The sequence below is a fragment of the Rhinatrema bivittatum genome, chromosome 12, assembly GCF_901001135.1.
Source record: "Rhinatrema bivittatum chromosome 12, aRhiBiv1.1, whole genome shotgun sequence".
NCBI lineage: Eukaryota > Metazoa > Chordata > Amphibia > Gymnophiona > Rhinatrematidae > Rhinatrema > Rhinatrema bivittatum.
In genome coordinates, this window is record NC_042626.1 from 52,637,530 (window position 1) to 52,663,053 (window position 25,524).

A 25,524-nucleotide genomic window follows, 5' to 3' on the forward strand; every position below is an offset into this window, starting at 1 on the left:
TAGTGGCAAGGCCTGCATGCTCACGTCTGGCAGTGTTGCAGAGAAGTGCCAGTGGGTCACTACATGAAGAAAGGCTGCATTAAAAAAACCCAAAAACCTGATTTTTCTTTATTTTGGTCTGAAGTCTCCAAGATGCTTCAGGTGAACATTTACACCGCCCCAAATTACCCGTGCGCCCACCTCTCTCATCGAAAGAGACTGCTGCAAGGCATGTGTAAATGGAATTAAAATCCAAATAAGCGATCAGACTGTGCGTCTACCTTCCCCCTCTCATAACAAGACGCTGCAGTGTTGGGAAGGGATTGAGGTGGAGGAGAGGATGGGGTGGGCAGGAGCTGACGGTGGCAGAGCAGCCCCAGCTTAGACGAGAGCTGAGCAGGGCACGTCCCTGGGTGCTGGAAACACCGCGTGAAAAGGCAGCCAATTACTCCCACCAGTGCCCAGGAGAACCGGGGCTGTAGCAGAAAGGAGGCGGGAAAGGCGGGCTGATCCACCTTCGATACCCCGTGGAAACAATTAAACGCCTCCAGAAAACCAATCTGGATATTCTCCAGAGCAGAAAATATGACTAACGAAATAACAGCAACAATGCAACCTTTATTAACAGCTTGCGGAGATTTCTTACCATTTTGTAATCTCAAAGTGGAGCGGGGTTGGCGGGCCCCCTGGCGGCCGGACGCAGGACTACAGCCCGGGCAAGTAAAACAAACAAAAAAAAAAAAACCTCCACCCCACAAACAGAACCAAACGTAAAAGAAAGCAGCGCTTTCGCTTTCGTTTCTGCTTTCCTCTTCCTCTCCCCTTCTCCCACCCTCCCCCGGTTGTTTTCGGCAAAGGTAAGAGGCAGAAGCTTGCAGACCTGTCCCCGATGCTTTGTGGCGTTGGAGCTGTAATGAAACCAATAAAAGAGAACGAAGGGCGGGGGGGAGGAGGCTAAAATATTTCCATTTGCTGGGGTGGGGGAGCGCAAAGCCCAGGGCTGCAAACTCCAGAAAGTGGCGAGCGGGGCTCGCTTTCAGCTCCGGTCCCATGATTGCCGCTGCCGGGTCAGTACCGGGGCCTGCAGGAGGGAAGGTGGCCACCGGGCTCGGCCGCCCTCGCCTGCATTTCTCCGACTCTTTCCTCTGAGCTCGGTTGCCCCGGGTGAAGGCGAAACACATTAGGGAGCTGCAGACAAACCTTCCATTTTCGGTAACTGGGATTCCAGATCGACCCACGGCCGAGCACCTCTGCCTTCTGCATTTGGAGGGATGTGGGACCAGCCAGAGGTTAAAAGGCTGAAAGGCACCAGCAGTGCCTTTATTTGGAGTAAAAAATAACCGTCGGAGCCTTCCTGTCTGTGTGTGGAGGGGGCGGATAGTTTTGTGTCTTTGAGGTAAGTTTTCAGAGCTTTGGCGACAGATTGGGCAGAGAACCGCATGTTTACTTCCTGGGGCAGCACCACACACCCCAGCTGAGCTCTGAGCTGGCACCGTTTTTTGGGGGTTTTTTGTGTTATTGTTTGAGGTGCAGCTGGTAAGGGGTCATGTCTTGCCCGATTTGTAACAAAAATGGGAACTAGGAATTTTGGGGGAACTGTTAAGGACCCCTCGCGCTCTTGGAGGTGCCGGTAATAACTTTCCTAAGAGGTGAGAGGGTGCAAATTCCAGAGGCTGCAGATGTTCACCCTGGCAATCCCAGCTGCTGTCTCGAGGAACCCCCTGGTGCCTTTTCTACAGCCTACACAGCGGGCTGCCCCACCAGCTGTTCTAGGCTGGCCACAGCTGCTTCACTGAGATGTTAGAACAGGGAGGCAGGAAAAGTCTCCACCGGGGAACGCAATTCCTCACGGGCTTTACTGTCGAGACATGTGAGCAGCCACCTCTGGCGTGGATGGTCATGTACACGCTCCATGGAGAATTCTGAGATGAGGCTTAAGGACCCAATTATGTATAACCTAGAGGAGAGAGCAGCAGGATATGATAAGCGAATGCCCTAGTACCCAACGGGATACTAGAGGAGTCCCTAGACCGGTAGGTTTCTAGGATATCCACAATGAATGTGCATGAGAGAGATTTGCAGGGGCTGCCTCCATTGTATGCAATGCCACCTCATGCATATTCATTGGGCATATTCTGGAAACCTCATTGGTACCCCCAGTTCATGCTCTAGGTCATGGTCTGAGCCTTCCAGGGGGTAGATTCAGGAGCAGCATCAGAAAACAGCGCTTCACGGAATAATGGATGCACGGAACGGCTCTCCCAGGGGAGGCAATGGAGACAAAACCAGTAACAGAACTCAAGAAAGCCCGGGATATGCACAGGGGATCTGTACTTGTGGGAAAGCAAGGGGAAGTCCAGAGATTATCTGGGAAGATAGATCAGCACCTGGAAGTGATTTGGACAGACTGGATAGGCCCCACGGGCCTGTCTTATTCTGTGCTTCCAGGTAACCGTTCTGCATTCACAGAACGGCTTTTGGCAGGGGAGGGTCATCAAAACGTTTAGGTGCCTGCTGGGTTGGTTACAAAGGTGCCTTCGGACCAGAAAGGCAAGAGCAGGATTTGCGGCATGCCAGAGGCTCGGCCGTTTCTGGCATCCCCAGGACTCACGGGCCCGTTCCTGCGTGCCCAGCTTCGTGCGACTGCTCTGGCCAGTTGGGTTGAGTGAAGGTCAGACAGACCCTGGGAAGATCCTCCCTGCAACTGGGAGGATCCTTGTACATTCTTAATTTTTGGCCGGCAACACGAACTCCAGCTATTCTGTGCCTCGTGCAGCTACAGGTTTTGGCATATTCTTGATTTTTTTCCCCCAATTGAAAACTTGATTGTGAGCTCTCAGCGCAAATTTCGTTCCCTTAACCCATGCACTTCTGGCACATCTTTTCTTCTCCCCTGCCCTCAAAGTACAGTACTGGCTCTTTAAATTTCGACCAAGATTTGTGTTCATGAGGTGGATGTTCACACAACTCACCAACTGACTGAAAAGCCAACCCCCCCCCCAAACCTACAAATAGTAGATCACAGCAAAAAAAAAAGAGCAATCAACCCATCATTCAGTCTGTCCAGTTATTCCTCTCCACACCGCAAGGATACAATCCCAGTTGCCAGCCACAGAGCATGACAGCTTATAAAATCTTTCTCCCTTAGCCAGGACAGTTTGTGTCGTCTTCCTCATTCGCACTCCATCTCAGGCAGAAAGAGCACACAGAGATTCCCCACTTTGTTCACATCCTCCCTTCCCACAGCTAACTACAAAGCTTTGTAATAATCTGAACAGCTCCCAGTGCCGGTCCTAGGACTCCTGCATAGCCTGCTGGCCAGACCCAGCCTCCTCGGCGCCTGCGTTTCCTTCTAGAGCTTCTAGTTATTACCGAGCTTGCAGCCTGCCAGACGGACCCAGACGCTTTCATCGCAGCCTCAACTAAATGGCTCCCCCGCCCCGGCGTGGCACTTGCCGGAACGTCTGCCCTCGTATGTCCCATGTGTTAGCCTGCTAGATGCGTTCGCAGATGGTCCAAGGTTTCTGTGGTATGCTGGTGGTTTTGAAAGGGTCGGTGTTGGAAAAAAACTGGCGTTAGCCTTCCCTTCCTTTCTGCTTCCACTCCCCAATAAATTCAGTCCTCGAGACTTCCAGACCAGAGCCCCATGAAATATAGAAATCATCCATGGTTCTTTTTTTTTTTTTTTTTATTATTATTTTTAGGCCCAGCAGAACCAGGGCTGGGATCTGGCACCACGAACCTTCATTCAAAATTACTCAGGGGATTTACTCCTATTTTATAACCCCCCCCCTCAACTTACCCTATTGCTGTCATTGCTGTGACAGAACTCAGCCAGGGGCTACGCACCAGGGCTCCTTCAGGGACCTGCAGTCGTGGGCCATAAATCCGACCACCGGGTGTCGCTGTTGAACAGTGGCTGAGGCTCCTGGTGGCTGTCGCTGCTCCCTCTGCAGCGAAGACCTGACCCAGGCAGCAGAACCAGATCCCTCCACAAGGGGCAGTGCACAGTAGTGCTGCTGAGCCGGCCCAGGCACCCTGGGATACCGGACTGGTTTGGGAAATTCGCAAGGACTGGATTTGGGTATCCTCTGCCATTCCTCTCTCTCTCTGTGCCCGTGCATGTTTCTGACCGATGCCACCTGCTAGATTCATGGCTTTCCTTTCTGCCGTTGGCAAGTCTTCTCTTCCCCATCCCCAGCTGGGCCTCCGGAAGCCTCGCTGTGGGTCCTTCCAGGCGCTCCCTCTCATCCCCTCTCTGTCCCAGAGGGGGGCCGCATGAGTGAAGTCATCCCAAGGATTCCCTGCTGCGGGGAACGTCCATTCCGAAAGGAGCAGATCTTCAACTTCTGAGCTAGACATCGATCTTCCGTGCAGCTCCTGGGAAGAGCGGGGGAAGGACTGTGCGTTCCTGAGAGCGCTGCAGATGGAAACGGAGCGGAAGGCATGGAAATGGGATGAGGGCTGGTGAGGATCATTCCTCTGTTATTTCATGCCAAGAATCAAACAAGAAATTGGAAGGGGGGGGGGAGGAAGCAGGCATTGAATGGTCCAATGAAATGTGTGAAGAGCACCGGGCTGCAAACCCAGAGCCGCCAGTTCCATTACCCTGTCCATCATTGCCACGGTGACCTTCGGAAAGTATTTTTTGTAACTTCCCTGGCTTCATTTCTTCTGGTCAGGCCAATCCAGTATCGGTTTTGTCCCCAGTGCATGCTGGGTTAGGTAGTTCTGATGTCCCCTAAGAAAAGGGGGGGGGGGGGGAGGAGACATTTTTTGTGAACTTGGGAGCATGAAGACTTAAATACCCTCAGCACTACCCTAGGCACAGAGGGCTTTTTCAGGCCCTTATCACGGAAGAACACTTGCTGTCTCCAGCTTTATTGCCTGTAACAACATATTTATTTATTTTTTTTTTAATAACAGGTGTGTGTCGTACATGCGGAGCCTTAGATGTGGGTGGGCTGTGCTACCTTTCATTGGCCCGGCATGGAGAGATGTGATGTGTCAAGGTCCCATCTGAAAGATAGCTGCAACATTTTCCTAGGCCAAGCCAATAATACGTTTCACGGCCTCTACCGAGATCTCCAGTTTATAAATGTGCCACATACAGCTGTGGACTGAGGATAGTAATGAGGCCTCCTTCGATTGTAGGCGTGTAGAATATATTGCCAAGGTCAGTCACTAGGATCGGGATAGAAGTGCCCTTTAATACACAGGATCCTAGTGAGTCAGGCTCCACCATAGACTGAAATCTACCATTGTTGCTGCTTTTGTTTGTTTTTTTTTTAAACATGGTTTTCTGTGGAGCAGAAGGAGGGATGGAACAGAAGACTGTTCGTGTGGAGGGCCTGCCTACTGAAATACCCCTCGAAAGGCTGAAGGACAAGCTCACAATCCATTTCCTGCGTTCCCGCAACAGCGGAGGAGAAATAGAAAGCATCAGCATTGTTTCGGAGCCTCCAGCCTATGCCCTCGTGACCTTTGAAGAGGCCGACGGTAAGGCTTGTGCCAAACCAGGCAGCCCAGATATGGCAGAGTGCGTGGCGCATGGATCCGGATGGGCGTTTTAGGGAAATTGAGGGCAGCCGGGGCAATGAGAGGGAGCTATTGTCAGAGTCCTGAAGGTGTAGGAAGATGTTCTGTCAAAAATAGTGCAGGCAAAAGCTTCCTTTGAGGATTATGTTGCATGTTTTCGGAGCTATATATATATATATATATATATATTAAAAAAAAAAAAAAGGTCTGCTCCCATAGAGCGCGTCCTGCAGTTAACAGATATGTCTGAATGTCTGTCCACTGGGTTACTAAAGCGCAGCTGTTATTGAATCACTGGTGAAGGTATCCCAGGAGGTCATGGGACAAGAGGCGGATCCCGTCTACCCATTCGTAATCGAGGTAGTAACTACCCTCCCAGTTTCTTGTTTTCTTTGCTTAGTGGCCCAGCGGGTGCTGCAGAAGAAAGGTCACGTCTTATCGGTCAATGGCAAAACTTATCCACTGAGAGTGACCTCCCACGCCACTGAACTGGGGCCCGATGAGGTAAGGCCTGGTGCTGCATTTGCCCGATTTGATTTGGATACTCTTAGGACATGGAGTTTTCATTTGGGGGTGGGGAAGGAAGGGGGATCTATTTGGTAGGTGGGGGTGTCGTACGTTCCATTTGTTCTGTGGGGGGCCATGGAAGGGAGACAGGGGATAGGGTGAGAGGAGACTGTTTTGTTGTTTCCAAAGTTAAATTAGGATTTTAAAAATTACCTTGGGGTGAAGTAGTCAAAAATATGATTTGGGGGGGGGGAAGGCAGCACAAGCCTCGTTCAATGGCGATGACCTTCCGTGCTATAAATAGGCAGCAGCACCTATCTACGGAGCTGTCTGTACACGGGCCCCCCCAGATTCTCTGTGGACGTACAGTGTACTTTCATTTTGAATTTTATTAGGAATTCTCATGTTTCACCCTTGAGAACTAATAATGAACATGCAACTTCTGCAAAACTGAGCATTCCCCCACCCTATATATATATATATATATATTTATATATATCTATCCCAGAAAAAGCAATATATCTACCTAACTCAGGCTTATTGTATTAAAACAAAACTACCCCCAAAAAATGGAGAATGGAAAAAAGCTCTTTAGTATGTCTTAATAAACACCATACATCAAAACTTTTTGATTATGTATTAAAACAGTTTTTATTTCAAATATAAATTTAATAAAGACATTTTCAATTCCAATATAACCTTATGAATATAATCCGCCTATTCTTTTAAGTAAAACAACACTTAAACATACATTAAATCATGTGCAAACTTGCATATACCACTAATCATAGCCCTTGCCTCTATACTATTGCTAGACTCGATCTAACCCTCAAATGTAGTATGTCTCCTTTTAAACCATGCAATATTGGTCACTGTTAATAAATATCATTTGACTGAGTAGAATTATTCATTCATCATCATATCCACATGATAACACTGTTATTAACAATCAACATTCATTGGAAAAAACATTTTTTTAAAACATTATAACCTCCATTTTATAATCTATAATTTCCCAAGGGGAAAGGATATAATGTAATCAGGAACACCACAGATGAGAGCTGAACTACGTGTTACGTCTTAAATATTCACATGTTAAATTATAGATTATAAAATGGAGGTTATAATGTTAAAAAAAAAAAATTTCCAAAAACTGTTTTAATATATAATCAAAAAGTTTTGATGTATGGTGTTTGTTAAGACATACTAAAGTGCATTAATGGACCATTCTCCATTTTTGGGGGGTAGTTTGTGTATATATATATATTCTATCAGAGCAAACTTGGACCTTCAATACGAGAGCACCAAACTGGTCGATGCCACAGCATTGAGGATTCAGTCACAGGCATTTTTTTTTTTAATCCTGTCACCCTCCCCCAGTAAAAGATCTAGTAGAAGAGGGGAGAGCTCCCCAACCCCTCTGAACTGCCTATGCTTAGCCCGCTGGCTTGAGTGAGCTGATCAGACTGGTTACGAGGAATCGGATACCAGCTAAGGGTCGAGCAGCACAAGGTGCCAGGTGGGGGTGCCCTTTGGCAGTTTTCGCAAGCATTTTCATCGCTATGGAATGAACTTTTAAGCATTAATGTAACAATCTGGAGGTCAGTGACAGAAAGGGAAAGGAGAGCACTCACACGGTGGGGGACAGCTGACAGTCACAAGGGGTGCATGGCTTTAGAGGATCCTGATAGAGAGGAAGTGGTGGAAGTCAGTGGCTCAGATGATTTTAAACAAAGAACAGAAAGATGTGAATGATTCTGAATTACCTGAATCAGCTGCTAAGAAGCAGATTGTGACTACAAATTAAAAAAATATAGATTTAGTTTTCTGTATGCAAATGCAAAAAGTCTAAAATATGAGATTGGAGAGTTAGAATGTATGGTGCTAAAGGAAAATATAGACATAATAGGCATCTCAGAGACCTGTTGGAAGAAGAATAACCAATGGGACTTTGTGATACCAGGGTACAGAATATATGGGCAGGTCAGATCAAATTGCTGATGGGGTGGCACTGTGTATTAAGGATGGCATAGAGTCAACAGGATAAGAGTTCCTCGGGGAACAACTCAACTTTGGAAGCTCTATGGGTAGAAATGTCAAAAGTCTAGGATAGTATAGCAGTAGGGGTACATTATCATCCATGTGATGAGGATGATGCAGCAGACTCTGAAATGCTAACAGATTAGATAGACTAATAAATCTGACAGCACAGTATTAATGAGAGATTTCAATTTCCCCAGTAGTGGTTGGATGAATGTCTCCGCAGGGCATGTCAGGGAGGTGAAGTTTCTAGATGCTATAAATGACTGCTTCATGGAGCAGCTGATCTGGGAACCGACAGAGGGGACAATTTTTACTTTTGCTGCCAGTTCAATATTGTATCAAATACAAAATGGCAGTGCTTGTTTGTACTTTGTTGACAACTTATTCTTTTCCATGAGCAAATGCCCTGTTATGAATCTGTTGCCTGACACAGGCTCTTCATTCAGCCTAGAGAGGCCTACATTCTTTCTGTGAAACATGCATCTTGTGGAAACACGAGAGTGCTTCTTTTCAATTGCTGAACCTGAGCTTTGGAATTCTTTTCCAGAAACCATGCAATTAATGGAATGTTTAAGACCTTGTTGAAAACATTCATGTTCAGACAGACCTTTGAATTATCATAGTATATTGTATGGCTCTCTGTTTGCACATGGGTCTGAATAAGGGCTTAATAACTGTAATTAGCATCTACCACCCAAGTCCACATCATTGTTTTAGGGGTCGAGTTGATTTGTGTGCTTTTATGTAGTTTTATTCTGAGCATTTTTATGGTTTTGTCATGTTTATTTTATTTGTTGATAGCCTTTGTACTTATGTACTTCATTTAAATTGAAGCTTATTATGATATATATGCTGTATTTTATGGTACATTGTGCTATGATATATATTTTGATTAGCTTTACATTTAGAAGTTTATGTGTGTTTTTATTATACATTATACTTTTAGCTTAGGCGATTAATAAGTATGCAATAAAGATTTTAGATGTAGTCTTCAGTGGAACGCAGGACCTGGTAGAAGAGATAGAGGAGCCACTTGGCAATAATGACCATAATACAATCAAATTTGAGATAATCACTGGAAGGAAAATATTAAGTAAAACTATTGTAGAAGTATTTAACTTTAAAAAGACAATGAAAAAATGAGTTAGATGGAAACTAATAGGAGCAATTGCGAGAATTAAAATTTGTATGAGATGTGGAGATTGTTAAAAAAAAAAAAAAAAAAAAAATCATCTTGGAAGACCAGATAAAATGTATTCCACAAGTTAAAAAAAAAATTGCCAGTTTTGCTAGACAGTGCTGTGAAAGAGGCTATTAAAGCCAAAAAGGCATCCTTTGGAACAGTGGTTCTCAACTTTTTTTCTGTCGGGACTCACCTGATATGCATGACACACTGAACACATGACAGTCACAAGGCTAACCCCACCCCGACCCTCAGTAATGGGTATAAAGCAGAACTAGAACATTCCCCATACAACTCGCCATACAAAAAAGATATATTCTGGTATTATCTCAATAACAGCAACACAAACTCCCTCTGCTACTAGGTACAATGGCCCTACTTATAAAAAGACAGCAGTTCACTTCCAGTGGATGTCCTATTGAGAAAACACAACAAATAAGGTGAGATATTTTATTAGCCTACATGCTAGTTAAATATCTCACCTCGGTCATGCACACAAGATCAACATGCACACAAGATCAACGTTCACCAAGTACAGAAAGATCACAAATTACAAATATGGAGACAGAAACTGGATTAGAAACCCAAAAAAGCCACTCTGCATGCAGAACAAAACTAGAGAAATGGAAAGAGAAGTGAAGCACCTAACATAGTATCAGGATCTGCAATAATGCACACAAACTAATCTGCACAAAGTTACACCTGCATTATGGCATGCACTCAAACGGAACAAGCCTACTTATAAAAAGGCAACACTACAAATATTAAACCAAGCCCTAAACAGTAATACACCTCCAATTAGAAAAAACAGAAAAAGCCAAGCTGTTATAGATTCCCATACAGAAATAATTGTAAAACTATATGAATAAATGTTTCAAAACAGCTGATGAACAGAACAACATCTAACTCTTAAAAATTATTTAAAATTCTCCAAACACCAATAACATTTTTCAAAACAGTCACATCACATAATACCCAATAATTAAAATGGCAATCAATCAAGAAAAATGAACTTAAAAAGCCACCTTTATTTACCCTCTCCTGCAGTTCTCCTACTCCTTTCCCTTGGAGGCCATACCAAAAGCAGCAATAGTTGTGAAGCTGTCCTCTTCCTTAGGAACCACAACCAGTCTCTTCTTTCTCTCTTTCTCTCGCACACACGACCAGTGTCTATCTCTCTCTCTCTCACACACGACCAGTGTCTATCGCTCTCTCTCACATACATATGACCAGTTTCTATCGCTCGCTCTCACACACATACGACCAGTTTCTGTGTGTCTCTCTCTCTGTCACACACACACACATACATATGCCTCCTCTGTCTCACAGCCACAACCAGCCAGAAACATGCTCCATCTCTCTCGCGCACACACCGATCCTCCCTGTCTCACAAACACACAGGCCACCAGCTGAACAGCTCGCCTTTGGCCCCTCTGGCCTGGTTTTGGGCGGCGGCAGTAGCCTTCAGCTCGCTGGCCTGGTCTCAAGCAGTGGCCTTCAGCACTGGTTTTCATCCCCGCTGGCCTGGTCTCCGGTGGTGGCTAGCAGCACCGATCCTCGGATCTTCAGCCTCGCTGGCTGCGGTTAGCATGCAACATACCTGTCAGTGTGTGGCGACACACCGGTTGAGAATTACTGCTTTAGAAAATGGAAAGCAAATCCTAATGAGGAAGATAGGAAAGAACAAAAACTGGCAAATTAGATATCAAATATTAATAAGGCAGGCCAGGAGAGAATTTGAGGAGAAACTTGACATAAAGGCAAAAACTAATAATGGGGAGGGTAATTTTCAAAGTCCTTTACATGGGTAGATGGTGACTTATCCACGTAAGTTAGTTGTCTCTTCAGCCTTCAAACTGTCTGTAAGTTCTTGCGTTGTTCCACAATCAACGTACTTATAGCCGCATTTAGGGGAGGCATTCCTGGGGGCTTATTTGGGGAAGGATTAAAAAGAGCATGCAGATTGTATTTTCCAGTCTTTGCATGTTTTCCATGAAAAATCTACCCATACAAAAAGCAGGTGCAAAAGTGCTCACAGCAAATTTCAAAGGGAAATGATGTAAATACTTTCTGTTTGAAGTTTGTCGTAAAGTCCATAGGTAAAAACAATTGGAAAGTTTCTCCCCCCAAAAAAACAAACCCTTTTTCAAGAATATCAAAAGCAGGAAAACTGAGTGAGTCAGTCAGACCATTAGATGACCGGAAGTAAAAGGGGCACTCGAGGAGGATACAACCATAGCAGAAAATTGAAATTAATTCTTTGCTTCAGTCTTTATTGAAGAGGAATTTGGGGAGATACCTATGCATGAATCATTCTTTGAAGGTCGTGATTCAGAGGAACTGAAGCAAATTACCATGAAACTGAAGCTGGAAAACGTACTGGAGAAGATTGACAAGCTAAATTGTAGCAAACCACCAGAACCTGATGGTATTCACCCTAGAATTCTGGAAAGAACTCAGATAAGAAATTGCAGAACTGCTACTGATAAACTGTACCTTATAGTTAAAATCTGCCATTGAACCTGAGTAGTGGAGGGTAGGCAATGTAACACCTGTTTTTAAAAAGGGATAGGGAGCTGACCCAGGAAACTACAGAGCAGTGAGCCTGATGCTGGTGCTGTGCAAAATGGTTGAAGCTATTGATAAGAAGAGAATTACTGGGCCTATGGATGAACATTTATTTATTTATTTGTTGCTTTTTATATACGACATTCGTCGGAACATCACGCCGGTTTACATTGTAACAAATTAACAAGAGAGTGAAATGCAATAAACAGGGATTGGGAAGGGGAGCAGCAATGAAGGAGGAGAGAGGACAGCAGTAGGAAGGATAGAGAAAGAGATTTTATAGGAACATTCAAAATATAAATTAACAATAAACAATATATGTACAGGTGGGCTGGTAGGTACCAGACCATTGATGTCAGTGAAAGGGATAGAAGGGGGGGGGGGAGGGAGGGACAGGGAAGGATAAGCTAAGGGTGGAGGAGGGGAACTAATAACAGAGTATTTAGGAGTCTTTGCTAGGGGGAAGAAACACTGTATTTTGGAGACTTTATTTATTTATTTAGAGATTTTTATATACCGAAGAATAGCGCTCTGCCTTCACTACGGTTTACAGTTGAACAACTCATTACATATAGCGAACGATATAAACGGGAATCGTGTTAACTAAAAACGCAACAAAAACATTGAAAAAGTCGAAGAAAACAGGTCATACAGTGTAAAACAATATCTAATCAGAGTAAGAACGAGTACTGCTGCGTAAATTTCATGAAAAAAACAAGTTAAAGTCATTGAGTCTCAGGTGTGTTAGATGTAGGCTTAGCCAACACCATCTGTGAATGTTTGTCTGTATATCCAGGTTTTGAGTTCCTTTTTGAACGATTTTATGTCACTGAGTGAGCTTAAGTAATCCGGTAAGGAGTTCTTTTGGTCTCACAATGGAGAAGGCTCTGTTCCTAGTGTTGGAGTGCTTGGCTGAAGGAAGAGAGGGTATGGCTAGGTGCAGTTTGCTTGAGGTTCTTGTGCGTTGAGGTTTGTGTGTTTGGATCATGTTATCGAGGGTGGTATTATCAGCTCTGTAAATTGCATTGTGTAGGATTGTTAAGGTTTTGAACCTGATTCTTTGATCAACCGGGAGCCAATGAAGACTCCTCAGAACAGGGGTGATGTGTTCAGATTTTTTCTTGCCTGTTAGAACTCTGGCTGTGGCATTCTGTAACAGTTGGAGAGGTTTTATGGTAGATTTGGGAAGGCCGATTAGCAGCGAGTTGCAGTAATCGAGGCTGGTAAAGATGAGAGTTTGCAGGACGGTTCTGAATTCTTGTTGGTGTAGTAGTGGCTTGAGATGTTTTAGTATGTGGAGTTTATGAAAGCCTTCTTTTGTTTTCGTTGCAATGGTTTTTTTTTAAGTTTAGTTCGGTGTCGAACCAAATTTCAAGGTCCTTTCTATTATTCTTCAGTTGAATATTAGTGTTACCAATTTGTAAGGAGGGTAATGGGGTCATTAGGCCTGTGTTGTTTCTTTCAATGAGTATGCATTCGGTTTTGACCATGTTGAGGCAAAGTTTTAGGTGGTTCAGCATGTTTCTAATTGAAATCAGGTGGTTGGCTGTTAGTTTCAGTGTGTCTTCGATCGTGGAGGTTATTGGGATGAGGAGTTGAATATCGTCGGCGTACATATAAAATGTTACGCCTAGACTTGCGATGAGTTGGCAGAGTGGGAGTAGGTATAGATTAAAGAGGGTGGCCGAGAGGGCTGACCCTTGAGGAACCCCTGTGTCGAGGGGGAAGGGATAAGAGGAGTTGTTGTTCACAGTGACCTTGAAGTATCTGTCTTTTAGGAATAAAGTAAACCAATCAAGGGTTTTGCCAGTAAGGACTATGTTTGCAAGTCTTGATATCAGGCTTTTGTGGTCTATGGTGTCGAAGGCCGCAGAGAGATCGAGAAGAATTAGTAGGTGGCTTAGTTTATTGTCGAAGCCTCTTATTATTTTGTTTGATATATTGAGTAGCAGGGTTTCTGTGCTGCGATTTTTCCTAAACCCATGTTGTGATGGATGTAAGATTTTGTTCTCTAGATTTTCGTTGAGCTGTAGCAGTGCTGCTTTCTCAGTCATCTTTGCTAGTAAGGGAAGGTTGGAGATGGGACGATAGTTGTTCAAATCATCTGGATCAAGGGTTTTGTTTTTTTTTAATATTATATTGGAGTGATAGTTGCAATTTTTAATTTAGTTGGAAGTTCACCTTCTTCGAGTGATTTGTTTATGATTGCTGCTAAGGTGGGGGCAATGATGTGCGATAATCCCAACCCGAGAGTTAAAGGCAATATCTCAAGATCATGACGAGCTGGGTTTATTTTTCTTAGCATTTTTTCAGTTTCAATATTTGTAATTGGGTTGAAATTCGACCATGATGTTATATTTGTTGTGTCCAGATGTTCTTCTGTTATCAAAGATTTGTTGAAGGTGTTGGCTATTTTGTTTATTTTATTCTTAAAGAACCTGGCAAGGTCTTGGCTTAAATTGTTTGTTTCGGAGGTGGGGGAGTTATTATTCTCATATAAGAGGTTTCTTACAATGTTGTAGAGGGCGTTGGGTTGATTTGTGGAGTTTTTTTATCCTTTGACTGTAGTAGTCGCGTTTGGTGTTCAGAATCATTTTTTTATATGTGGAGAGTTGTGTGCGGTATCTTTGTAGTGATACTGGGCTTTTGGATTTTCGCCATTCTTTTTCCAGTTTTCTGAGGTTGGATTTCATAGATCTAAGGTGAGAGTTGAACCATGGGTTGATTTTTTTTTCTCTGCTTTTTTTAAACAGTTTCACTTTCTCGGGGTTTATGTTGTTAGCAGTTTGTTCAGTAATGTGGAACCAAGATTGAGTGGCGTTATTTATGTTGGAGAGGTCAAGGTTCGCCATTTGTTTTCCTAGTTCTTGTTGGAGTAAACTGGGTTGGAATGGAGGTCTGTATTTGAATGAAGGTGGTTCATTTGTTCTTGTTATGTGATTGGCCTTCACTTGTGTCCTGCATTGTAATAGGTAGTGATCAGACCACGGGACTGGTTTGGATGAAATGGTTGTGTCATAGAAGTAATGGTTGGTGGAGATCAGGTCCAAGGTGTGGCCCGCTTTATGAGTAGGGTTGTTTACTAGTTGGTTCAGGTTTCGGCTGGAAAGCATGTCTAGCAGTGTTTGGCAGTTTTGTGATCTGGGGTTGTAATCAGTGTGGAGGTTGAAGTCTCCGAGAATTATAGTAGGTTTTTTCAAACTAATGTTAGTTATTAAGAATTCTAAGATTGGGGAGATCTCATTGTTTAGTAGTTTGGGGGGGGCAGTAAACTAGACATATTTGTAGAAAATCCGATTCAAACAGTGCGATTTCATAATTCTTAGGAAGGTTGTGAGGTATCAGTTTCATTGAGAGAGGTTTTTTTATGATAAGGAGTAGTCCTCCCCCTCTGCGAGACTTGCGTGGGATAGAAAATAAGTCATAATCATTGTTGGTTACGGCGATAAAGTCAGGGTTCTTTTCTTGGATTATGTCTGATATTATCATTAATTTTTTGCTTGGGGGGGGGGGAAGAAAAGGGGAGAAAGAGGAGAGACAGATAGGAGGAGGGGAAGGTGAGAGGGCTGAGGGGTTAGAGTGCAAGCTACGTTTGGTCAACATCTGGCATGGTGGACTACCCAAACGGTTAGAGAAGAAGGCTGTAAAACAAGGAAGCCAGGGTTTAAATCCTGCTGCCATTCCTTGGGATCTTGGGCAAGTCACTTCATCTGCCATTGCCTCAGGTACAAATTTAGATTATAAACCCTCTGGAAATAAGAAAATACTTAGGGTTACCTGAATGTAATCCGCTTTGAAGTGGCTGACTAGACACAAAAGGTGTAATATAAAAAAAAATTATTAAAAAAAAGTTTAGCATGCCTTTCTAATTTGTTAGAAAATTTTGAAGGTGTGAATAAAAGTATGGATGGATAAAGTGAGTCGTTCAATATAGCGTTTCTGGATTTTCTGAAGGTGTTTGATAAAATCCTTTTCCTCAGGAAATTAAAAAGTCCAAGGAGGCAGTGTCTTACTGTGGATTGTTAACTGGTTAAAAGCTAGGTGTCATGGTCAGGCATGCTGGATGTGGGGATTCCCCCAGCAGGAGCAGCACAGGGCTCTACGGCAGAGCAGGGCAGGGTCTTCTAGGTGGCCGACCACCTCCCCCTTGGGTTGACCTTGCAGGTTCTGGCGGCCGGCAGGGCTTCTCTGGCAGGGTGCATGGCAGGCTGTGGTCAGGGCAGGCAGTTTCCAGGCAAAGATCAAACAGAGGCAAGGGCCAAAGACAGTCCGAGTCACAATGAAGATATGTCTGAGGAAGGCTGACTGGGAAGGCAAGGCAAAAGCAGGACAGGGGAGAAAGGCTGGGCAGAGCAGGAACAGGGAAAAACATGAGCTAAACTGTAACGGGGATGCATGGCAGGTTTCAGACGGGCTAGATAGGCCTCCAAGAGGCGTGGTCAAGACAAAGGCAAGATAGGGAACACAGACACAGGATAAGCCATTGGGAGGCCTAGAAAAGATACAGGAATAAGGCATGGAAAGACCGCAGGGAGACCTAAACTGGACACAGGAGAACCACTGAGAGAACCAAAGGGAATAGGAAGGCCACTGAGAGACAGGGAAGCAGAAAAACAGACAGGCAACGAATCCAGGAACAAACAAAACAAGACAAGAAGACCTAAACAAGAAATGTTAAGTAGTAAACAAGCCACTCTGGGTACACAGACAAAGCAGGGATGTGCAGACAGGCTTGGCCACTGGGAGACCTAGACCCACAGGCAAGAAGGGCCACCAGGAGACCCAAAGGAAGCAGGAGAGCCACAGGAAGGCCTGGACAGGAGCACAAGAACAGGGCAAGGTAAACACAGACGCAGGCAAACAAGAACCAATGGCAAGACGAGGAGGGAGCCACCAGGAGGCCCAGACAGGAACTAGGAAATGAACAAATGAACAGGGACAAAACAGGTCCAAACAAAAGCCCCCTGAGGCCACACAGCAACAAGAACAAGCGCAAGGTTGGCCAGAGCAAGGAGCCAATGTGGCTCAATGTTGGGCCATGAGCAAACTGTGAGGGAGGTTTATACAGGGGTGGGTCTTATTTATTTATTTATTTATTTATTTATTGTTATACCGAGTTTCATGATAGGCATCACATCAACCCGGTTTACAAATAACAAGGAGTGTAAAGCATAACGTAACGTAAAAAACAATATTTTCAATAAGAACCTTGAACTTGCGCCATGCAAGCCTTCAAGGCGGCGGCAGGGCAGAGCATGGCCCCAGCGAGGGCCCCAGGGGAGGTGTGACTTGCACCCAAAATTATGACGACAGGAAACAGAGCAGGATTGAGTGATCAGTTTTCCTAATGGAGATAGGTAAAGAATGGCGTGCCTGAGGGATGTCTTCTGGGGCCAGTATTGTTTAGTGTATTCATTAATGATCCGGAAAAGGGAGCAGTGAGTGAGGTGATCAAGTCTGCAGATGACACAGAATGATTTAGAGAAGCTTAGAACATGAGCTGATTGTGAGGACTTGCAGGAGAACCTTGTGAGATTGGGGCATTGGGCATGTAAATGGCAGATGAAATTTAATGTGGACAAATGCAAAGTGATGCACCTATGGAAAAATATTCCTGACTATAGGTACACAGTGCTGGGGTCCAAAGTAGGAGTTACCACTCAGGAACAGGACCACTGTGGACAAATCATTGAAATCCTCAGCCCAGATTGCAGCAGCAGCTAAACTAATCAAATAGAAGGTTAGAAATTATTTGGAAAGGCATGGAGAATAAAACTGAATATCCTAATGCCTCTATATCGATCCATAGTAGGACCACACCTTGAGTACTGTGGGCAGTTCTGGTCACCCCCATCGCAAAAGAGGTATAAGAAAACTAGAAAAGGTGCAGAGTGCAACCAAAATGATCAAGAGAATAGAATGGTTCTTGTATGAATATGGGTTGATCAGGTTAGGACTCTTCAGCTTAGAGAAGAGACTGAGAAGGGAGAGGTTTATAAAATAAGTGGTGTGGAAAAGCTAAAAGGGAATGGTTATTTACCCTTTCAGAAAATACTAGGAGACACGCCATCGAACTAACTGGTAGCAGATTTAAAACAAATAATAGAAAGTATGTTTTTAAGTCAACCTACAGTTAAGCTGTGGAATGTGTTGCTGGAGGATGTGTTCAAGGCTAGTGGTAGAGCGGAGTTTAAAAAAGATTTGGACAAGTTTCAGGAGGACAGGTTCATCCACAGTTATTAACCAGGTAGACTTGTGGTTCACCACCTCTTGTGGGAGTGAGCAACAGAGAATGGATCTCTCCATTAAGATCTGCTGGGACATCTATATTAAGTCATTTGCATTGGCCACTGTCGGAGACAGGATGCTGGGATCAATGGACCATTGGTCTGACCCAGCATGGAACTCCAATGTTCTTATGTTTTTAAAAAACTGGGTGGGGGGTTCTTGCTTGATTCTTAGTCTGAAAAGCTTTGCTATCTCTGATACCTAAATCGTGTTTCCACAGATATTCTCCAGAGTCTCCATGATAGTTGACTACAGAAGATTTCCAGACAGCATCAAACATGCCATGAAGAGTTTGAGGGAAATCCACAAGGGTGTTCAATTTAGCTTTGATCAGACAGAGGAATTATTCACTGTGAATGGGAAATATACAGAAATTCAGGCTTTCAACAATGATGTTTTGAAAATGTTAGGCCTTGGAAGTAAGAACTTAAAAGAACATCCTTCACTTCAGTGTAACATCAAGAAAGTTGACACATCCATGGTTAGAGTCACTCAAAACTCAGAAGAGGTCAGTTGTCCCTTGGCAGAGTCCAAGTTCGAAACTTGGAACCTAAAGTCCAAGGCTGAAAGTGAAACCCAGAACCCAAGGTCCAAGGCTGAGAAGCGGAATCCAAGGTCCAAAGCCAAAAAGGGAAATCCAAGTAATAAACCTGAAATACAGAATCTGAGAATTGTTGAAGGTGATGGCCCAAACACCATGTACAGAAACCCCAAGGATGAACAGGACATTGAACAGTTAGATGACTTTTCTTTGGTGATGGATTCTGATATATACATGTACATACAAAAATTCCACCATGCAGAATTCCAAAAAATATTATGCAAATATGATGTGGAAGTGGTAGATGTGAGCAGTGATGGTATAACTACGCTTTACTTACAGGCAGGCTTTGAAACGGCCAATCACATTGGCGCTTTGACAAAAGCCCACTTTGATCTTCTGCATCAGTATCAGCAGTTTGAAGCAAGTCTTCGGAAAGAGCAAATAAGCAAAACAGATGTGAAGTGTGATGGAAGAACCCTGAAAATGGTGCCTGAAGAGCTTCAAAAGCTATGTCCCTCTCTCCTTTGCCTTGAGGATGACAGGTTCTTTTACTTCATCGGCAACATAATTGATGTATCCCAGGCCAAACATTACATTCAAGATTTAATGCCTCCAAATGAAATGGGGAGATTGGTTAAAACGTCAGAACTATCAGTTGGCCCACACTCCGCAGCTCGCCAGAGGCCAAGCAGCTCTAGAGGTTCGATGGAATACAAAAGTGATATTTCGCCAAAAAGAACAAGTCCCACCAAGTTTGAACTGAAGGCAGAACACAAATTAGCAGCTAATTTCAGCAGTCCGAAAGTTGAGGTCTCTCTTCTGAAGCCAACACCTTCCATTGATATTGAGAGCATGCGCTCATTGGGCATTTGGTCCAAGGAGGATGACTACCAGAAAAAGGAAGAGACATTACAGATCACTCAACTCAATCCTATTCGAGACATTGAAATGGGAATCTTCCCTGGAACTGGTACAGCTGCCGGAGAGATTGGGCAGAAAGATCCTCAGGTGACAGATAGGATGAAAGGAGACATCTTGCCCAAGACTCCTGAGACTTTTCCTTCATTCAGTATGAGCAAGGACAATAAGGTTCTTCACAGCACTGGTGCCAGGAAGAATTTAGGTCCCTTGAAACCGTATTCCCATGACAGCGCCTTGGATGCGCTGCAGTATTTAAGTCTCATTGACACAGCTGGAATGTCTAGCTTTTTAGACTTTGAACCATCTAAACCCAAAATTACTCTTAAGAGATCAAATAGCTTCTCTGCCGGGAGACCGAAAGAAGTCAATCCACCTTGGCAGGAAGTTAAATTTAAAGAACCCAGCAAAGTGGCAAAGGATACCAAGATTTTGGATGAAATGTGTTTATACACTTGGCTATGGTCATATATGAAAGATGCCTCAAATATTACCAAGCTATGTGATGAAGGTGGAATTCAGATTGATGAAGAAAACACACAGGATATCACTATTTTAAAACTCAGTGCCAATGACAAAACAAAGCTCGACTCGGTCAAGCAGTCCTTACAGTCTCTCTACCATAGGCTGTCCACCGATCTCACCTACCAAAGCTTCAGCTACTCAGAGATTGGTGTTGAAGGCCCCCATGATGAGGTGTTAAATGAGTGGTGCTGCAGTTTATTAAGCCGTTGTGCTAACCTTAGGCTGAACAAGCTGGAATACAGTCTGCTTCTCACATACCCCAAGGAGGCACAGTTGAGCGTAACAGAAGAATTCACCAAATTTATCCTAAATAAATCAAAGGCTTTGATGCATTCATCACAGCCTTTTGTCTATGATAAACATATATCCATGCAGCTTCGAACTGAAGAAGACAGAGAGCAAGGTCATGCTTGGGATATAAAACATAATTCCAGCTCTGATCCACATTTGGATACTGATAGTTTGCTATTCACTTCAGACCATCAAACCTATTTGAATAGAGACGTTACTGGAGAAATGAACTCTGATCCTCAAAAAAAACCTCCAGAGAGCATCAGCGATTTTCGGGGAATGGAAGGTGAGGATGATTCAAGTGAACCAAAAGAATTGCTGGCACTGAATAGTGATGAGGTCAGGGACAGGATGACAGAAAATGGTTCTTACTTAGGGCAAGCTAAAGCTTTTCAGGAAGGCATGACCTCCGAAAAAGAAGGCCTCACTCAACCAAGGGACTTGGTGAGGCTGGAGACAGGTGGCACGGAGATGGTTGTCTCCAAAGTCAAAAAAGCTCTTCCTGATAAATTTCACCTTCTGAAAAACAAGACCAAGGGAGGCCTTCATGATGAAACAGGAGATCACAGACCCAGCATTCACCCCTGGGATGGTGGCCCACTGTCATTGCCAACAGGACTGAATAACGCACAACAGAATTATGGGGGACAGAAGGCGTTGAGCGAGCACTCAGATTTCATTTCCAAACTGAGCTTGGGTAGCCAAACAAACCAGGCCCGGGAGGAGATCGCAGCCAAATCCCAGCTAAGGCATCCCAGCGTTGGCCAAGAGGCACTGGAAAAGATGTCCAGGAATTGCGATCAGTGCAGGAAGGCAGATACTGGAACAGCCACCGCCCAGTGTGGGCATTCCTTCTGCAGAAGTTGTTTCTCCATCTCAGAAGACACGTGTATTGCTTGCCTCCGTTCCCCTCCAGTTAATTCTGAGCACGTAATCAAAGGCACAATGACGTATAGAATCCTGTCTCAGAGCTTAGCCGGTTATTACAGAGACCCAACCATAATAGTCATATACAACATTCCCAATGGGGTACAGGGGGTAAGTAGCCTGGAATTTCTGACATTCTTTCTTGTTATGGTAGTGGGAGAAGAGAAGGGATAAGACATTTAGTTAACCTGCACTTCGTATAAACTCCTAAGGCTATAGTATAGAGCCTTTCTTGCACAAGCTGAGGCTATAAGGTTTGCTGGGTCACAATGTAGATCTTTTTCCACATGGAATCAGAGGGGGCCTTTTCTACGAGAGAGAATTTTAGTTGCAGCTTTTGGTTTGTTTGGTCAGGATATGCTATGGGTTCCTCACCTTTGGAGTCCATGTGCTTCTCCTGCCGGGTTCTTTTCCCATTCCTCCATGGTTACCAGTCAGCTTCATGTGATGTGATGGGGCCGGGTCCAATCCTGCATCCATAGAATTGTAGTTCCCGCATTTGTCGCGGATGCACAGGCTGGCAGGGCATAGGGACGGTGCTGAATCAGCGCACCAGGGTTAGGGGTGGGGATGTAGAGGCATTGCAAGGGGCCTGGGAGGGAGTCCCTCCTCCTCGCACAATAGTGACATTTACTGGTCAGGCTCGGGGTGTGTGTGTAACAGGATCCGCAGTCTGTGGCCCATGGTCAGAGGGCTGTTACTGCAATCCCTGGGCTGTAGATAAAACCGGTTGGGATATATAAAAAGGAAAAATCCTCAAGTTAATAAGAATAGTGTTAAAAACAGCTTATTTTCACTAGTAACGGAGTTCGAATCCTCTTTTGTGTTTCTCTTTGCCCAAAGTCTGGTGATCCAAACCCAGGGCGAAGCTATAAAGGTGGACGCTTTGAAGCATTCCTACCGGACAACAAGGAAGGCCGGAAGTTACTGCCGCTCTTGGGGAGGGCCCTGGATCAAGGGCTGACATTTAAAATCCATCCGCATCACTCCGGGGACCAACTAACGTGGAACATCCTGCATAAGACTTCCCAGCAAGGAGGAAAACTCAAGTATGTCAGAGAGTGGAGGAGAACCAAAGAGAGGCCTTAACGGCGGGATTCCCTTGTGGGGCGCCGCTTCTGTTTGATGGCTGGAAGGGGCCATTTGAATTACTTTTTAGCTTTTTAATAAATACATCTTACAGCCCAGTCAGAATGTCAAAGAGAAGCGGCGTTCCCTATCTGGGGGTTAAGAGAATGAGTTGAAAATTAAATATAATACAACCTTTTTTTGGGGGGGGGGGGGAGAGGATTGAGCTGGCTCTTCCCCCCCCCCCCCCCCCCCTCCCACTCCTGTGGGCTTCCAGCTCAGTTGGAGTCAGAGCTGGGATCTGAGACTTCATTCACAAATACCTGGGGATTTTGTCCCCTGTTTCTATATCCCCTCTCAACTTACATTTTAGCCCTGTCACTGAAGTGATGGTCCTAGGCCGGGGACTATGCACCCGGGACCCCTAGAACCCAGGAATCATGGACCCTAAATCAGGCCACTAGGTGTCGGCATGGTGCAATGAGCACTACTCCCTCTTTCACCAGGGAGATCCCTCCGCAGCATCCCCAGCCCCGACCGACCCATGGAGCAGAAGACCTGAGCTGTTAATCGATGGGCCGGCCTTTTCTGTATCTCTCTATATTATAGAAATATTAGGTGCTTCGGGTAAGCCTTGCGGCGTGTCTGCATAGGCGCGTCCGTAGTGGTGCTCATCCAGAGCTGGGGGCTGGGATACCCACGATGACAGTCTCGGGCAGCGGGCTGAGGGGTAGAGCGGCAGGATCAGGCTATGGTGGCCGCTCTGACACCACAGAGGCTGGTAGGTTTCTCCGGGCCCCACCACTGGAAGAGAAGAGGTGGTGATGGTAGAAAGACTGGTGGGGTTTCCCAGGCCCCACGGCAGCAGGAAAATCCCCAAATTGGGATGTGGGAGGGGGGAGAAGTGAACAGGAAGAAGGAGGGGAGGGCATGAGGTAAGAGACATGCGAAAAGAAGAGGATGAATGGGAGGTGGCGAAGGGAGGGGAGAGCAGGTGTGTAAAAGAGGAGGAGAGGAGGTGAAAGGAGGAGTGAAGAAAGGGAGGAGTGGAGGTCAGTGGGGGGAGTGGGAAAAGTTAGGGGGAGTGAAACAGAAGGGATGGGGAGGGGAGGGAACGGAGAAGAGGAAGCACAAAGTGGGGGGAGCAAAGAGGAGATTGTGAGGTTGAGGCAGAGAGGTTTCCCCCAACACAGAAGTCCTTTGCCTTGATGCCCCCTCCAAACCATTCCCAGCCCCCAACACTTACACCATCACTACCCCACATGCACCAAACCCCACTCACACACAGAGGGGGAGGGGAGTGCCCACACTCTCACCCCCCATCCCTACTCCGCTTTCTACTCTTTCAGCCACCCCACCTCACACACACACACATGGGAGGAAGGGGGAAGTGTCCCTTTCTCTCTCTCATGCTTAGCCACTGGTGCCCCCCCCCCCAGTCATCCACCCCTGATACGCACCAAGTCCACAACACAACCACCTATAATAAACCCGCCTTCACCCCCCACCCCAAACATACCCATAGGGGCGGGGAGGAATGCGCACACACTTCCCTTACCTCACCTCGCCTGCTGCTCGTATGCCACACACAAACTCTCTACCCAAGGGGAAAAGAGTTCCCCCACCATCTTCACCCCCTAACGCCCTCCCCATCCCACTCCATTCGCATCAACCCACAACACAAACTCTCCCCCATCTCACATGCGTACCCCTCCTAAACCACTTACATTCAGCACCATGGCTGAATGTAAGTGCAGGATATGGGGCAGTAGACTTGCAGGCTTGCACACAAGCCTGCAAGTCTACTGCCCCATATCCTGCCATTCCTTCCCCATGGAGCCCCACACCCAGAGAGCCCCCTGTTCTTTCACCCCAGGTGAACAAGACGCCCTTGTGTCCCACACATCCAAGTCACGGAGTCACTTAGCATGCGATTGTAAACATCTCTCTTCTGGGATTTCCTTCACGGGCACACATACTCGCAGGTGGGGTGGGGGAGAGAGAGATCGGGTCAGGAATTCTGTAGGTCTCTCACAGCCTTTCCTTTCATTACATCATCAAGCAGCTCATCAGTACGTAATCAATCCGTCCCCAACCCCTTCCCTACCCAGCCATTCCTTGCATATTCCACCTAGGTAAGAAAGCAAAATCCAGAGCGGAGAGCCCACCAGCAGGGTTGAGGAGCAGGTATACAGCTCCTTGTATTTTATTATTATATTAAACATTTTTAACATCAATTGACTATCTGGCTCTGTGCCATGAGGAACAGTTGAATCAGTCCTGGTTCCCCCCCCCCCCCCTACCCCAAACTTTCCCAGTTCCTGTTTCTGCTTCACCTAGGCTTTGGCAGGAGGAGGTAAAACCCCAGAACTGGCTCATCTGGTCCCCATGACCCAGAACTGGCTGGCCACCCTGCTTCATAATCAAAGTGCTGGTACAGTGCACGGGCTGGATCACCCTCACCCTAAAAGCCCCACAGCTAAAAGGAGCAACTGGTTTGATGCAGAAGATGTGAAACCGGGAAGGGGAGAACCAAATTCAGTTGGATTCTTTGTTTGGACCAAACTGCTCATGAATATTCAGCCTGGAAGTTCTGAAAGCTAGGCTTGGTTGAGAGGTCATGTAACAACACATGCCAAGTACAGTGAGGTCATGTGACAGTAACCCATGCCACAAAATTGTGTGAATTATCCGAACCTGCTCTAGTTTTAACAATTTTATTGATTGTGCTCTTTTAAACAGAAACGGATACCCTGATGCTCACTACTTTGGGAATGTCTTCCAGCAGCTGAAGGAGCACGGTATTGAGTAAAATGGGAGCAGTGGCCCTCGTCCTGGGGCGGGGTCATACAGCTGTGCAAAGGCTGCTTATCCATTGTATCTTAGTTCTGTATGACTCATCTGCATTAAATCTCCCAGGCACCCTCTGGATTTAACTGATAGCACATGCCCCTGAACAGAGGGGCATTGATGCTCAAGCATGGACAAAGATAATTAACTCATTAGGGGCTACTTCTTATTCCTGTCTACAGTGCATTTAAACTATACCCATCATATCAGCCTTAACATGTACTTAATTTGTATATTTTGTTGAAATAATTTTTGCTAGAAAAATGGCAAATAAACAGTTGATTTGGACAAGTTG

The 25,524-nt window shown here is 45.3% G+C and overlaps 1 protein-coding gene across 5 annotated transcripts; it reads left to right on the forward strand.

Moving 5' to 3' along the window:
- The first annotated feature begins 916 nt into the window (after positions 1-916).
- LOC115074610 lies at positions 917-25,524 on the forward strand. 5 transcript variants are annotated; one of them, XM_029574193.1, is made up of 7 exons: positions 3,698-4,446; positions 4,906-5,155; positions 5,293-5,478; positions 5,918-6,021; positions 18,327-21,422; positions 22,155-22,360; positions 25,122-25,524. In XM_029574193.1, the coding sequence occupies exons 3-7, from the start codon at positions 5,301-5,303 to the stop codon at positions 25,189-25,191; spliced, it is 3,654 nt and encodes a 1,217-aa protein (XP_029430053.1). In that variant the 5' UTR covers positions 3,698-4,446; positions 4,906-5,155; positions 5,293-5,300; the 3' UTR covers positions 25,192-25,524. The 5 variants fall into 5 exon arrangements, with proteins under 5 accessions (XP_029430052.1, XP_029430054.1, XP_029430053.1 ...); XM_029574192.1 differs by lacking the exon at positions 4,906-5,155 and having other exon boundaries at positions 917-4,446; XM_029574194.1 differs by lacking the exons at positions 3,698-4,446; positions 4,906-5,155 and adding an exon at positions 917-1,375.